General features: G+C 34.3%; 1 protein-coding gene across 1 annotated transcript; it reads left to right on the forward strand.

The window, feature by feature from the left end:
• Positions 1-5,558: 5,558 nt before the first annotated feature.
• LOC127794768 (uncharacterized) lies at positions 5,559-12,792 on the forward strand. The gene is made up of 7 exons (XM_052326014.1): positions 5,559-7,570; positions 7,663-7,965; positions 8,059-8,164; positions 8,404-9,063; positions 9,139-9,345; positions 9,613-9,714; positions 12,575-12,792. Exons 1-7 carry the CDS (start codon positions 5,559-5,561, stop codon positions 12,677-12,679), a joined length of 3,495 nt encoding a protein of 1,164 aa, XP_052181974.1. The 3' UTR covers positions 12,680-12,792.
• The last annotated feature ends 236 nt before the right edge of the window (positions 12,793-13,028 follow it).

Genomic DNA, 13,028 nt, shown 5'->3' on the forward strand with positions numbered 1-13,028 from the left:
TTAAAATTAAGGCTTTATGCCATAATTTATATGAAGCAAGTGAGTTAGTTTATTTCTTTCAATCCTGGGAAGTCATCCTTAGCTCTTCATTAAAGAGCTTGAGAAGGGGTGACACTTTGCGAGGTTTCTGGTTTTATCTTCGAATGGTCGTTTCGATATTTCCCGGATCCTTGAGTGGAGCGAAGGGAGGGAAAAGCCTAGTTCCCACCTAGGTCGTTTCTCATTGAAACGTAGCTGTCTCTTCATCTTTGCCTTAGATTGTGAATAGTAAGCTAGATATTCGTGAGTAACATCCGTAGGTGGGAGCGGGGCATTACACTTATTGCAACTCTCGTCTGGAACATTTGAATGTTCCATAGGTTTAGCCCATATTAGATGCTGAATCATATAAGTGGAGAAATGGCAAATGGGTTAGGTGGTCGGCCCGCCTCCCAGCCCAACTAGGTACTGTAGCAAATGGGCGAGGCTGGGTCAGTGCTTTGTGGCCCAGGGCCATGCCTGACCCATAAAAAATGGGGGTGGCCCACCTTGGCCCATTTATTAAGGATAGGGTCGTGCTAGGCCTACATTTCTCATTGCCCCACCTGGCCTGGCCCAGCTCACCTCCCTCATAAGCCAAATTTAGCCTAGCCCACGAAATAGGTGGGCTGGGCCGACCCACCCATTTTCCATCTCTATCTAAGTGATAACCTAAAACAGTTTCATAGAATGCATGTTTGATCATGAGAATGGCATATAAATAACACAACACGTCAATATTGAGAAATCTCCCTACACTACAAAAAAACGGGTTTATTGCGGCGGTTTTTTTGCGGCGGTTTTCAAAACCGCCGCAAAACATGAAATTTTGCGGCGGTTTTACAACCGCCGCAAAATAGGTTTTTTGCAGCGTTTTATCCTACATTTTGCGGCGGTTTTGAAAAATCGTCGCCAAATTAATTAATTTAAAATAAAAAATTAAATTTAGCGGCGGTTTTCTCAAAACCGCCGCCAAATTTATTAATAAAAAAATTTAAAAAAATTGAATTTAGCGGCGGTTTTGAAAAACCGCCGCTAAATTCCTTAATAATAAAATTGAAAATTAAAATTTGCGGCGGTTTTAAATAACCGCCGCAAAATTTAGAAATTAAAAAATAAAAAATTAAATTTAGCGGCGGTTTTATCAAAACCGCCGCCAAATTCATTAATAAAAAAATTCTAAAAAAAGTGAATTTAGCAGCGGTTTGAAAAAACCGGCGCTAAATTCCTTAATAATAAAATTAAAAAGTAAAATTTGCGGCGGTTTTAAATAACCGCCGCAAAATTTAGAAATTAAAAAATAAAAAATTAAATTTAGCGGCGATTTTATCAAAACCGCCACCAAATTCATTAATAAAAAATTTTAAAAAAATTGAATTTAGCGGCGGTTTGAAAAAACCGCCGCTAAATTTAGAAATTAAAAAATAAAAAAATAAATTTAGCGGCGGTTTGGTCAGAAACCGCCGCCAAATTCAGAAATTAAAAAAATCAAAAAATAAATTTCAAAAAAATTAATAATTTAAAATTAAAATTAAATTAAATTTTGCAATATAATCTAAATTTTTTAATTTTTTAATCAACTAATTTATTTAATTTAATTCAATTAAATAATTAAATTAAATAATTTATTTATTTTAAATTTATCAATTAAATAATATATAAAATGTAAATTTATCAGTTAATTTATCAATTAATTTTTTTCCCTCTCAAATTTATAAAATGTAAAATTTTAAAATATTAATTTTTTATCTATAAATATAGAAATTAAATTCTAAATATATAAATTATTATATTTCATGTTCATAAAATATAAAAGAAAATATATATACATGTAAACTAATTTATATAAAAATTTATAAATTAAAATATATATTAAATGTATAATAATTAATTATTTGTAATAGTTATCAAATATATACAAAAAAAATGAGAGGAGAGAGAGAAAGGGGCGTTTTCATATTTTAAAAAAGAAGTTAGTATATGAATTATATTTTTTTAATGGGAAAAAGTATATTAAAACTGAATTGAATAATATTTAGAGAATATATATATAAATACTATTCTTATATTGAAAAGATGATATAAATATTTTTAGATTGATGATAGAGTCAAGAAAAACACATCAAATTTCAAAAAACTTGTTATATCACATAATTTTATAATAACTTTTTGAATTAAAAATAACAATACATCTAATATGATCAGAATATACATTTCTCTATATAATATACAAGAATCTCTATATATATAGTATACATCAAACATGACTTTGATTAATAATATATTTAGTATTATCTTTATCTATATTGTGTGTTGATTAATCAATAAATGCAATGCATTGTGTTGTGTTTGATTAATTAAGCATTACAATGTTTGATTAATCATAAATATATATGAATTAATTTAAATTCATATGGTCGAGACATGAAGTTTAAAAAAACACCAATAGTGTCAATGGTTGAGATCAAACGACAACATATTTTCTCCCCGAAACCATCCCATCCCCCATCACCTCACAAGTATCATAACCACTATCAGAGAGACAGGTGGCGAGACAGACAGCCGGTCACTTCCCCAAATCCATGGCATGGTCACTTCCTTTTCGATTTTTTCTTTTAACTCCCTCTTTATTTCAAATGTCTCTTGTCACAACCATAGCCACAACCACTGAGTTCTTTGTAGTCAACGCTCAGATGGCTTGCAATAGTGTAAGTTTTAAAAAACTTAATTGGGCTTAATCCAAAAGAACTTGACCAGGCTTAATCCGTGAATTAAGTTTTACACTCTTTTAATAAATTTTTAATCTTTTTTTCACATAATGTCTAATATGAATTAAGTTTTACACATAATTAAATTTAATATTTTTATATTATTTAAAAATATAAATTAGTCAACAATATTAATTTTTTATATTAAATTATGTATATTAAATATAATTACTTTAAATGTCACAGTTAAATAATTAATTAAAAAAATAAAATAAATTACTTAACTAAAAATACCAAATTCCCTCCCCCAATTTCCCATTACCCGCTTGCGCCAAGGCACCCCAAATTCTCAAATTCCCTCCCCCAATTTTACTCTCTCTCTGCGAACCCTTCTCGATCTCTGTCTCTCCTTCTCCCTCGCGTCGCTAGCCCCTTCTCGATCTCTGTCTCTCCTTCTCCCTCGCGTCGCTAGCCCTCGCCCCCTCGCTCGCTCTCGCCCTCCCCTCGCTCGAGGTCGCCCTCGGCCGCTCGCCCGCCGTGGCTAGCCCTCGGACCCTCGCTCGCTCTTGCCCTCTCCTCGCTCGAGCTCGCCCTAGGTCGCTCGGCCGTCGTCGCTAGCCCTCGGCCCCTCGCTCGCCGTCGCTCGCGCTCGCCCTCGGTCCCTCGCTCGCAGTCGATTGTGCTCACCCTCGGCCCCTCGCCTGCCGTCGCTTGCGCTCGCTCTCACCTCTCGCAGTCGCTGACTCGCTCTCGCCTCTCGCAGTTCCTCAGGTTAGTTCGATTTTAATATAAGAGAGAAGATCTTGGTATATTAATTGATTGTCTTTTACGAGTCCCGGTATTTGTTATTGAGACGTGCCTAATTTTGTCCCTGCAAAAACTAAACGAGGATGTTTAGTAAAATCATCAAATCCATCGATCTACAGATGATTAATGATAGTATAAAATAAACATGGTTTACCCTATATAATAATTATACCGATGATTAGGTTCTCACTTAAGCTCAGTACCTCTCACTCAAGTGGTCGTCCAACTGTCTTGCTCTTGTATTTTATGTCCATTTGATGTGGACCTGGTGTTGTTTGGATATGGCCTGCAGATTATACCCACCCACACACAAATATGTATGTTTGTCTTTTCTTAAGTTGTCATTGTTTTAGGATGTCAAATTCATTTTCAAAATGGTGTTTGTTGAATATGAAAGGAAATGTGAGAAACACAGTTAAGGTAATTAGGATAAATGAAAAGAGAAACACAGTTAACTCTATGATGATTGGGAGCGCCCCCCCCCCCCACCTTGGTAAAGAACGGCTGTGAAATTATGGTAAAAAGAACGGCTGTGAATAAATTAGGAACTTGATCACCTATAATAATTAAAAAATATATATATGAAGCTTTTTTTTTTTTTTTTAATCTATCGATCCCCTTTCAGATATCATGGCATAAGAAATGCTATAAGTACTGCATGGCTTGCCACTCTGTAAAGAAGCCAAATTTCAATTACTTTGTTTAACTATGCCAGAGTACAAAGGCATTGATATCTATTGCCCAGCTCTCTACTGTTTGTGATGCATACATGACTAAATTTTGCATTAATATCATTATGAAGAAATGTAGAAACATAAAAGCGTACCTCATCTTCTACTGGAATTTGCCAGCTATCTTTCCATACAAATTAATTAAAGCATATTTGTGTGTGTCTGTGTGTGTATACCTTGTTATATTAGATATATATACTTCATCTTATATAAATATATTTCCCCTCTAAATATATGTGCAGAAAGAATGGAAAATTTACTTCCTAATTAATGCCATATTAATTCCTTATAAAAAATTATTTTAACTTATTTTCCATCTTGTAATTTTGAATTTAAAATTAAACATCGAATCAGACATTTGATCAGATACACATAAAATGTTTCCATACACAGAAAATGTTTGATCTGAATTAAGTTATAGAAATGAACCTAATGAGCATTATCGATGCATAATTAATCAGTCTATGCAAATTAACTTTAGGGATTGTATGAATTCTGGAAGTGAAAGGGGACTTTAGTTAATTGATCACTGGAAATGTTTTCCCTCCAAAAAACATTAACAAGCAGACAATGCGCCGATAAAATAGATTTGGAATGTTGCAGCAGCAGAACCAGAAACATTTTTTGTTCAAGCACATGCACTTTGATGACAATGCAATTGCTGCACACACACACACACACATATAATTAAAGTTGTGAGTATATTATATACGCTTAGTAGCACGACTGTAATGATCTTTATTAACAAAAAGTTACGCACAAAAAGGTAATCCTTAGGCATAAACTAATATTTGATTCAAAACTTAATTTGCGTATTTAAATAGTGTCTTATAGAGTGACAATAATTAGGGTCTCTATTGGAAAATTGTTGTAGTTTTTAAATGCCTTTTATGTATGAAGTACGCATCTTAAAACTAATATGGATGTAATGTTTTGCATATTGAGGTGTAGATTAGAGAAGCAGAATACAAGCTACAAGCTCTGTTTTAGCTGCATGGATAAGTCTTGGATTACAAAGCCACGAAATACACATGAATTTCAGGAAGGGGTGCAAGGATTTTTGGAATTTGCCTTTGCCCATCGGTCTGTTGAAGGCAAAATCAAATGTCCTTGTCCTGATTGTGTTTTTAGAAATTGGGAGACCAGAGCAATGGTGTATGATCATTTGATTTGTAGAGGGTTTCCAACCACATACACTACTTGGTTTTGGCATGGGGAGTCAACTACAGAGGAAACTTCTAATAGCACACCCTCGATACAAAATCCCTTATACACTCATGATCCAATACACAATATGATCAACGATGCTTTTGGGATATCTAGGGACCATGTGAATGTAGAAGCCTGGACGTCGCATCAACCAGTACATGAAGGTGAAGAAAGGATGCCAGAATTGAATCAAGGACCTAATGAGGAAGCTAAGGCATTTTACGATCTAGTTAGGGATGGAAATCAAGCATTGTATGAAGGATGTACGAAGTACTCGAAATTATCATTCCTAGTAAAACTATATCACATCAAGTGCTTGTGCGGATTGAGTAACAAAGCAATGTCTATGATTTTAGAATTGTTAAAAGATGCCTTCGAACATGCAAAGATTCCTGATTCTTTTTATGAGGCGAAGAAATTAATTACCAAGCTTGGTCTTAATTACAGTCAAATACATGCATGTCCAAATGATTGTATGTTGTATTGGGGAGAAGATGAAAGTAGGGAGACATGCAAAGTATGTAACACGTCAAGATGGAAACAAAGTAGGAAAGGTAACCCGACGAACATGTCTAGTGGGGGCAAGAAAAGAAAAAAGAAACCTGTCAAAGTTTTACGGTACTTTCCACTTAAACCACGTTTGCAAAGGTTATTTATGTCTTCTAAAACTGCTGAACATATGAGGTGGCATTCTGTGGATAGTAACAAAGATGGCTTGATGAGGCACCCGAGAGACTCTGAGGCGTGGAAGAGATTCGATGAAACACACATTGAATTCGCATCAGATCCACGGAATGTTAGGCTTGGGTTAGCTAGTGATGGCTTCAATCCTTTCAGAACTTTGAGTACCAACTATAGCATTTGGCCTGTGATTCTTATACCGTACAACTTACCCCCTTGGATGTGTATGAAGCAGACTTCCTTCATCCTTTCAATGATCATTCCGGGAAAGCAAATGCCAGGGAATGATATCGATGTTTACTTACAACCCTTGATTAAAGACTTGAAGGATTTGTGGGATGGTGGTGTGGAAACATTTGACGCTTCACTCAATCAAATGTTTAATATGCGCGCTGCATTGATGTGGACAATTAGCGATTTTCCTGGGCTTGGTAATTTATCTGGGTGGAACACACACACTGGTTCAGCTTGTCCAACTTGTAATTTTGACACTGTTGCCCATCGTCTACCTCATAGTAGAAAGTGGAGTTTTATGGGTCATCGTCGATTTTTAGAGCCAAATCATAGATTCAGGTTTAACCGTGTTCACTTTGATGGTAATACAGAGTTTAGGAATCCACCAGTGGCACTATCAGGTTCAGAGATATTCAAGCAGTTGGAAAATGTTCATGTTACATTTGGGAAAGGGATGGAGGTTGAAGATAACAGAAAAAGAACTCACCGAAAAAATACTGTAGAAAGTGGTTGTCAACAATGGAGAAAGAAAAGTATATTTTTCCAACTTCCTTATTGGGAGTACAACTTGTTGCGCCATAACCTTGATGTTATGCACATTGAGAAGAATGTGTGTGATAATGTCTTGTACACCATTCTCAATGAAAGTGGAAAAACAAAAGATAATCTCAATGCTCGAAAAGACTTGAAAGAGATGGGCGTAAGAAGTGATCTTTGGCCAAATGAAAATGGACAATATCGACCTACTTTATTTACAATGTCAAATGCCCAAAAAGATGTATTCCTTACAACTTTGAAGAATGTTTTAGTGCCTGATGGTTACTCAAGTAACATTGCTAGGTGTATTGATCTAAAGCATCGGAAGATATTTGGTTTGAAAAGTCATGATTCACATATTCTTATGGAGCAACTGCTACCAATATCAATTAGAAATGTGTTGCCTAACCAAGTGTCTGCCGTTTTAGTTGATTTGTGCTCAATATTTAGGCAAATATGTGGCAAGGTGTTGAATCCTCTAGACTTTGACAAGCTCCAACGTCGAGTCATTCTCACACAATGCCATATGGAAATGCTTTTTCCACCTGGGTTCTTTACAGTCATGGTTCATTTGGTTGTGCATCTAGTGAATGAACTGAAGCTTGGAGGCCCAGTACATTATCGATGGATGTATCCTATAGAAAGGTAAATATTCTATATATCGTAATTGCTATTTGCCATTGGATTTGCAGGTATATATGTATAACACTATTTTCTAATTGTGTTTTTTACTTTAGATACTTGGGACATTTGAAGTCCTATGTACGTAACAGGGCACAACCAGAAGGTTCCATTGCTGAAGGTTATTTGGCTGAAGAATGTTTGACCTTTTGTTCAAGATACTTGGAGGGCATTGAGACAAGATTCAACCAGCTTGGACGTGTTGATGATCAAACGACAAACAATGAATCGTCTCAAGTTTCAATGTTTTTTACTGAAATAGGGAAATCAGTTGGGAGTACTTCATATTTCAACCTTACCCATATTGAGAAACGACAAGCACACAGATATGTGTTGATGAATTCAGAACTAGTCGATCGGTTTGTGAAGTGTGTTCGTACATAAAAGATATATAATTTATCAAAATCCCTTATTTTCCTATCTTGTTGCGTTAATGACTTAATTTTATATAGGGAATTTAGAGAGATAACCAAGAGAAGGCTCAGGAATCGAACACGATCAACTATAGAGATTGAAAGAACAGTACATCGGGAATTCGTTGATTGGTTCTCTAAGCGTGTAGGTTTACCATTGATATATTTTATTAAGAACAATATTTCAATCATGAAAAATTGTACTTATCGATTTCCTTTTGTTTCATTTTAGATTATGAATGATGAAAATGAATCCCATTCAGATGATCTTAAGTTCCTTGCACAAGGGCCACTTCAACGTGCCAGACGATTTAGTGCATATAATGTCAATGGATTCAAATTTCGAACTATGGAACGAGAACATAGCTTGAAAACTCAAAACAGTGGAGTTTTTGTGATTCTGGAACAAGAAGTCATTCTAGAATCAGTGACAACAACCCAGTTAATGGAGATGTTAATTATTATGGAAAATTGGTAGATATAATCGAGCTTAATTACTATGGTCGATTCAGGATTATTCTATTCAAGTGTAAATGGGCCAATACCATAACTGATAGAGGGATCAAACAAGATGCTTTGCAGTTTACTTTAGTGAATTTCTCTCGATTGATACATACTGGTGAACGTGAAGAAGATGAACCTTATATTGAAGCTTCACAAGCACAACAAGTGTACTATGTTGAAGATGTTGTAGAAAAGGATTGGAGTGCTGTTGTACATTTAAAACCAAGAGATTTGTATGATATGGGTGAAGACACTGAAGAGACATTCTATGAGAACGAGCCATATCAAACACAAGACTTAGGGTTATTTTTTCCTAATGATACTGGAATTCTGTCACTTGCAAGAGGACAAATAGCACGTGGAAGGCGTGTTATGTTAGAGTTCAATGAATCATTCCAACCAATTGGAGATCCAGCTGGACTTCTTGGAGGGATTTTAGGAGAATTAGCCTCTGATTTTGTTGCTTTTCCTGTCAATTATGAAAGTTGGCACAAAGTACCGAAGACATACAAAGAAGAAATTTACAAAAATAGAATCATGGTAATTAACTAATATTGTATTTTTTGATATATTTTTTGAATATGTTATTGTAACTAATATTGTTGTTTTTTGAAGGAAAAATTTAATGTTGACGAGGGGCCTGCTAAAAATTTTATTTTGAAGAACATTGGGAAGAAATGGAAGGACAATAGATGTAAATTATACCATGAGTGGTATGATCCCAATATTGGTCGAGAAGCAAATATTACAAAGCATCCACCGGGAATATCTCAAGACCAATGGGCAAGTTTTATTGACTATCGTGCACGAGATAAGACTAAGGTGATGTTACTAATCTTGCTTATAAGATTACTAATATTTATACGACTAAGTGGTTAAGATTAAACTAATGATGTTTTTGTTGGATATCTAGGAGATATGTCAAAAAAATGCTGAAAATCGATTCAAATTGACAATTCCACACACAGGAGGGTCGAAAAGTCTAGCAAGGAAAAAAATGAGATGGTAATATTGCAAAAATTTATCCTTAATATGAATTTTTTATTCTAACATCAACTAATATTTATGTGAAATTGTTCTAAATTATAGGAAATTGAGAGTGGCCAGCCTGTGAGTAGGGGTTTATTATACATTGCGACGCATAAGAAGAAAGATGGATCTTTTGTGAATGAAGGAGCACGAACTATAAGCGTAAGTTTTTTTTGTATCATAACCATTCCACTTTTTGAATCATAGAAGAAGCTTTTATCTATATTATGCTTTATTAGTAAATGAGTTATAAGTTTAGTTGAACTTGTTAGCAGAAAACATACATATACTAAAAAATAGGAAGCTTAAAAACAGGAAGCTGCGTATGATCTGATATAATTCAACACAATCAGGCTATTGCCATTTCTAGTAGACACAAACATCCACCTGGGCCTTAAAAACAGGAAGCTTATGAGTTACGAAAATCAGGTAACAATTATCCTCAAGTTGGGTAATAAATAACTCATGTCTTTTGAGAGGTGTAATCAATAAGAGTCTTACCATTGCATTACATTCTTCTTGAACTTTAATTTTTTAATAAAAGTCAACATTAGTTTCAGAATCAAGCACAAGTTTTCTTGATCTTAAAGCATGCTCAAAAGAATATGGGAAAATTCACTCTTAAATGAAGAAAAACAACCTTAGAGATGCCTTCCCATACCTCACAGCTCACTAAAACCCCATACAGGGTGAATACAGGAAAGGTTTCTTCCTATTGGCTTACTTTCTGTTTCACAATAGTAGATATCATTTAAAAGATGGAATCTGAAGTAATGAAGGCAAGCAGTAATAAAAAAAGAAAAGATTAAATAGTAAGATATTTTGGGAACCAAGTCTTCTAGTCAATATTCAGAAACCAAGCAATTTTTAAATGCAGTGACTGAACAGATACCTGCCCAATATGACAATGCTTCCAACAGATGAACAAAATAATCACCATCTAATGGAACATCGATTTCTTCACTCTATTCATAAAAGAAATACAAATATCAGCAATATCTTCTAGAAACAACTACAAAATTTACAGAGATCTGCGAGTCTGTAATATAGTATACTACCTTCAAAAGCAAATTCATAACTGTATCACAAGCCAAAAATATAGAGGCATTATCACAAATTTCACCACCATTGGGACCTATCAATTTAATCAAGCAGTCCACAACCTGCAAGAAAAATATAGGAGGTTTATAAACAAAAATCAGTGCTTTAATGAGAAAGAATACATTCATTGAGTTATCTAGACTTTGCATCAGCAGGCTTGTAAGTTTGAATAAACTTGAGGTTCATTGCTTTAATTTTTAGTCTCAGACCACGAGGGAGAATAGAGGAATAAAATGGCATAACAACTACCATGATAAATAATACATATAACTATATTAGGATGCATGAAGAAGAACCTAAATCTAGGGATTTGGAATTTTTAGGAAAGTCAACTCTTGATTTTAGTAAAATTTAGATAAACATCCATGATTTCCATGTCAAGATCAGGCAAAACACAACGACAAGTAATGTTGATCATATACTTGTTATTGATGTGCACTACAGCTAGGGATTAGAATCAAGATGATTATCTCATGGTTCATATCCATCCAGATCAATACATGTTTGATCTTATGACATGAATACTAATGATGTTTTCCATGTTAAGGATTTGAAACCTCACCAAAGAAAACTTGAGCTGCATTTTTGGCCTACTACTGTTTTGCATGTCATCAGACTCCTATATATTGCCTCTTCAACAACACGGTACAATTTAAAAAATTAACAATTGGTAATTTGATTGAATTTCCTAATTAGTTTTTATTTTAATTTTCATTGTTTGCTTCTAAATAGGGTTTGATGACATCATATATAAATGTTTCTTTTTGTATTCTGAAGGTAGCTTTTAAAAAATATATAATTTAGACTCAAAGCACATTTTTTTCATGTAGATTCCAACTGTTCAAAATATGTCATCCTACTTCATTAGTTCTTAGATTGGTTCTTAGATTGGATAATATATTTTCTTCTTTATGAAATGTTATGGTGATTACATGTTCAAGAATAGAGAATGAACTCAAAACTGCAATTTCAGCTGAAATTAGGGTTGGGAAATTTAGATGAGAGAGGTTGAAGATGATGAAGGGATAGTTTTGAAGCAATATTAGGAAGGCAGTCAGCCAGGTAGCATTTGCCTGGTCTTATTTGGGCTTCTAATTCATATCATCCAGCTTTTTAACACGCACATATATATATATTGATTTGATGCATTGGTTGGCTGGATTGGATGTTTTTAACTTCTTGTTAAAATTCTTGCATGTGCTTTGAGTCTTTGACTACGTCTAGATGTGAGCAGTACTATAACCAATTACATAATGCCCTTCACATTTTCTTATATTTTGTTGAAGTTTTCCTTGTGGCAATTTCCTCACCTTTTTTTTGTGTGTGTTGCTCAAAAGACATGTAATGATAAAGGTGAATGTGACATTGAAACCTTTGAGTAAGACCCAAGTCTTTTTTTGAGATTTTTATGATTGATATTGTTTTTTAATCCATATAGGAGAAAATTTTTGAGATTGAGAGCCAAGGCACGTCTTCACAGTCAGTCTCCTTAAATGATTCACTTGCTCGTGTGCTAGGAAAAGAACATTCAGGCCGAGTTCGAGGTTTGGGCTTCGGTCCTAGTCCAAACCAAGTTTTTGGGACCATTGCTCAATTCAGTGGGACACCCTCGTCATCCAATAATACTAATACACCTGTTGTACAATATGTGAAAAAATTGGAGGAAAAATTAGAGACTAGTCAACAAGAGGTTCGAAGTTTAAAGAGTGCAATGGCTTATATTTTCACCAATATCGTGGGGAATATACCACCTGAGTTTGCTGCTATGCTCAATACAATGGTATGTTAATATATTAATTCTTAAATTATGAATTTTAATTTTTCATTTCAAGTGATTGTTTATATTTATCTCCACAAATATTCATCAAAGTATGTTTTTTTCTTTTTGTATACATATCTAATATAATTTTAAGTATTTTAGGCACCAGATGCACATAGTGGACCAGTGTCACCAGCAGGAAGGCTCTCTTCTAATGCAAGTCATGACATTCATCAGACCCATCAAGATCCAAACCAACAAAGTTGATGTGATGATATGGAACTTCATTTTGGATATTAAATTGTTTAAAATATGTTACATATTTGGATATTTAAGTTGTATTGAATATTTATGGTTTATTGATTAAATGGATTGAAATATTGTGTATGTGAATTTTGTATATATGTTATAAATTTTAGGTTATTTGTGAGTTGCATTGTGAGTAATTTGGCACAGGTTTTTGTTTTGGTGAACAAAAAAAGCAAGCTGGGAGTGATTCTTTTAGGCTTTTAGCGGCGGTTTCAAAACCGCCGCTAAAAGCCACGATATCAAAATTAAAACTGCCGCTAAAGTGCCAAAAATCAAGCGTGAAAATTTAGCGGCGGTTTCAAAACCG

This window comes from Diospyros lotus, chromosome 2 (assembly GCF_014633365.1).
Source record: "Diospyros lotus cultivar Yz01 chromosome 2, ASM1463336v1, whole genome shotgun sequence".
Lineage (NCBI taxonomy): Eukaryota > Viridiplantae > Streptophyta > Magnoliopsida > Ericales > Ebenaceae > Diospyros > Diospyros lotus.

What these genes read in the sequence shown, in the direction of transcription:
- LOC127794768 (XM_052326014.1), top strand. Translation starts at nt 5,559, where the DNA reads ATGATCAACGATGCTTTTGGGATATCTAGGGACCATGTGAATGTAGAA. An exon ending in TGGATGTATCCTATAGAAAG is followed by an intron (nt 7,571 to 7,662) that starts GTAAATATTCTA and finishes TTTTTACTTTAG; the next exon opens with ATACTTGGGACATTTGAAGT. An exon ending in AAGGAGCACGAACTATAAGC is followed by an intron (nt 9,715 to 12,574) that starts GTAAGTTTTTTT and finishes TAAGTATTTTAG; the next exon opens with GCACCAGATGCACATAGTGG.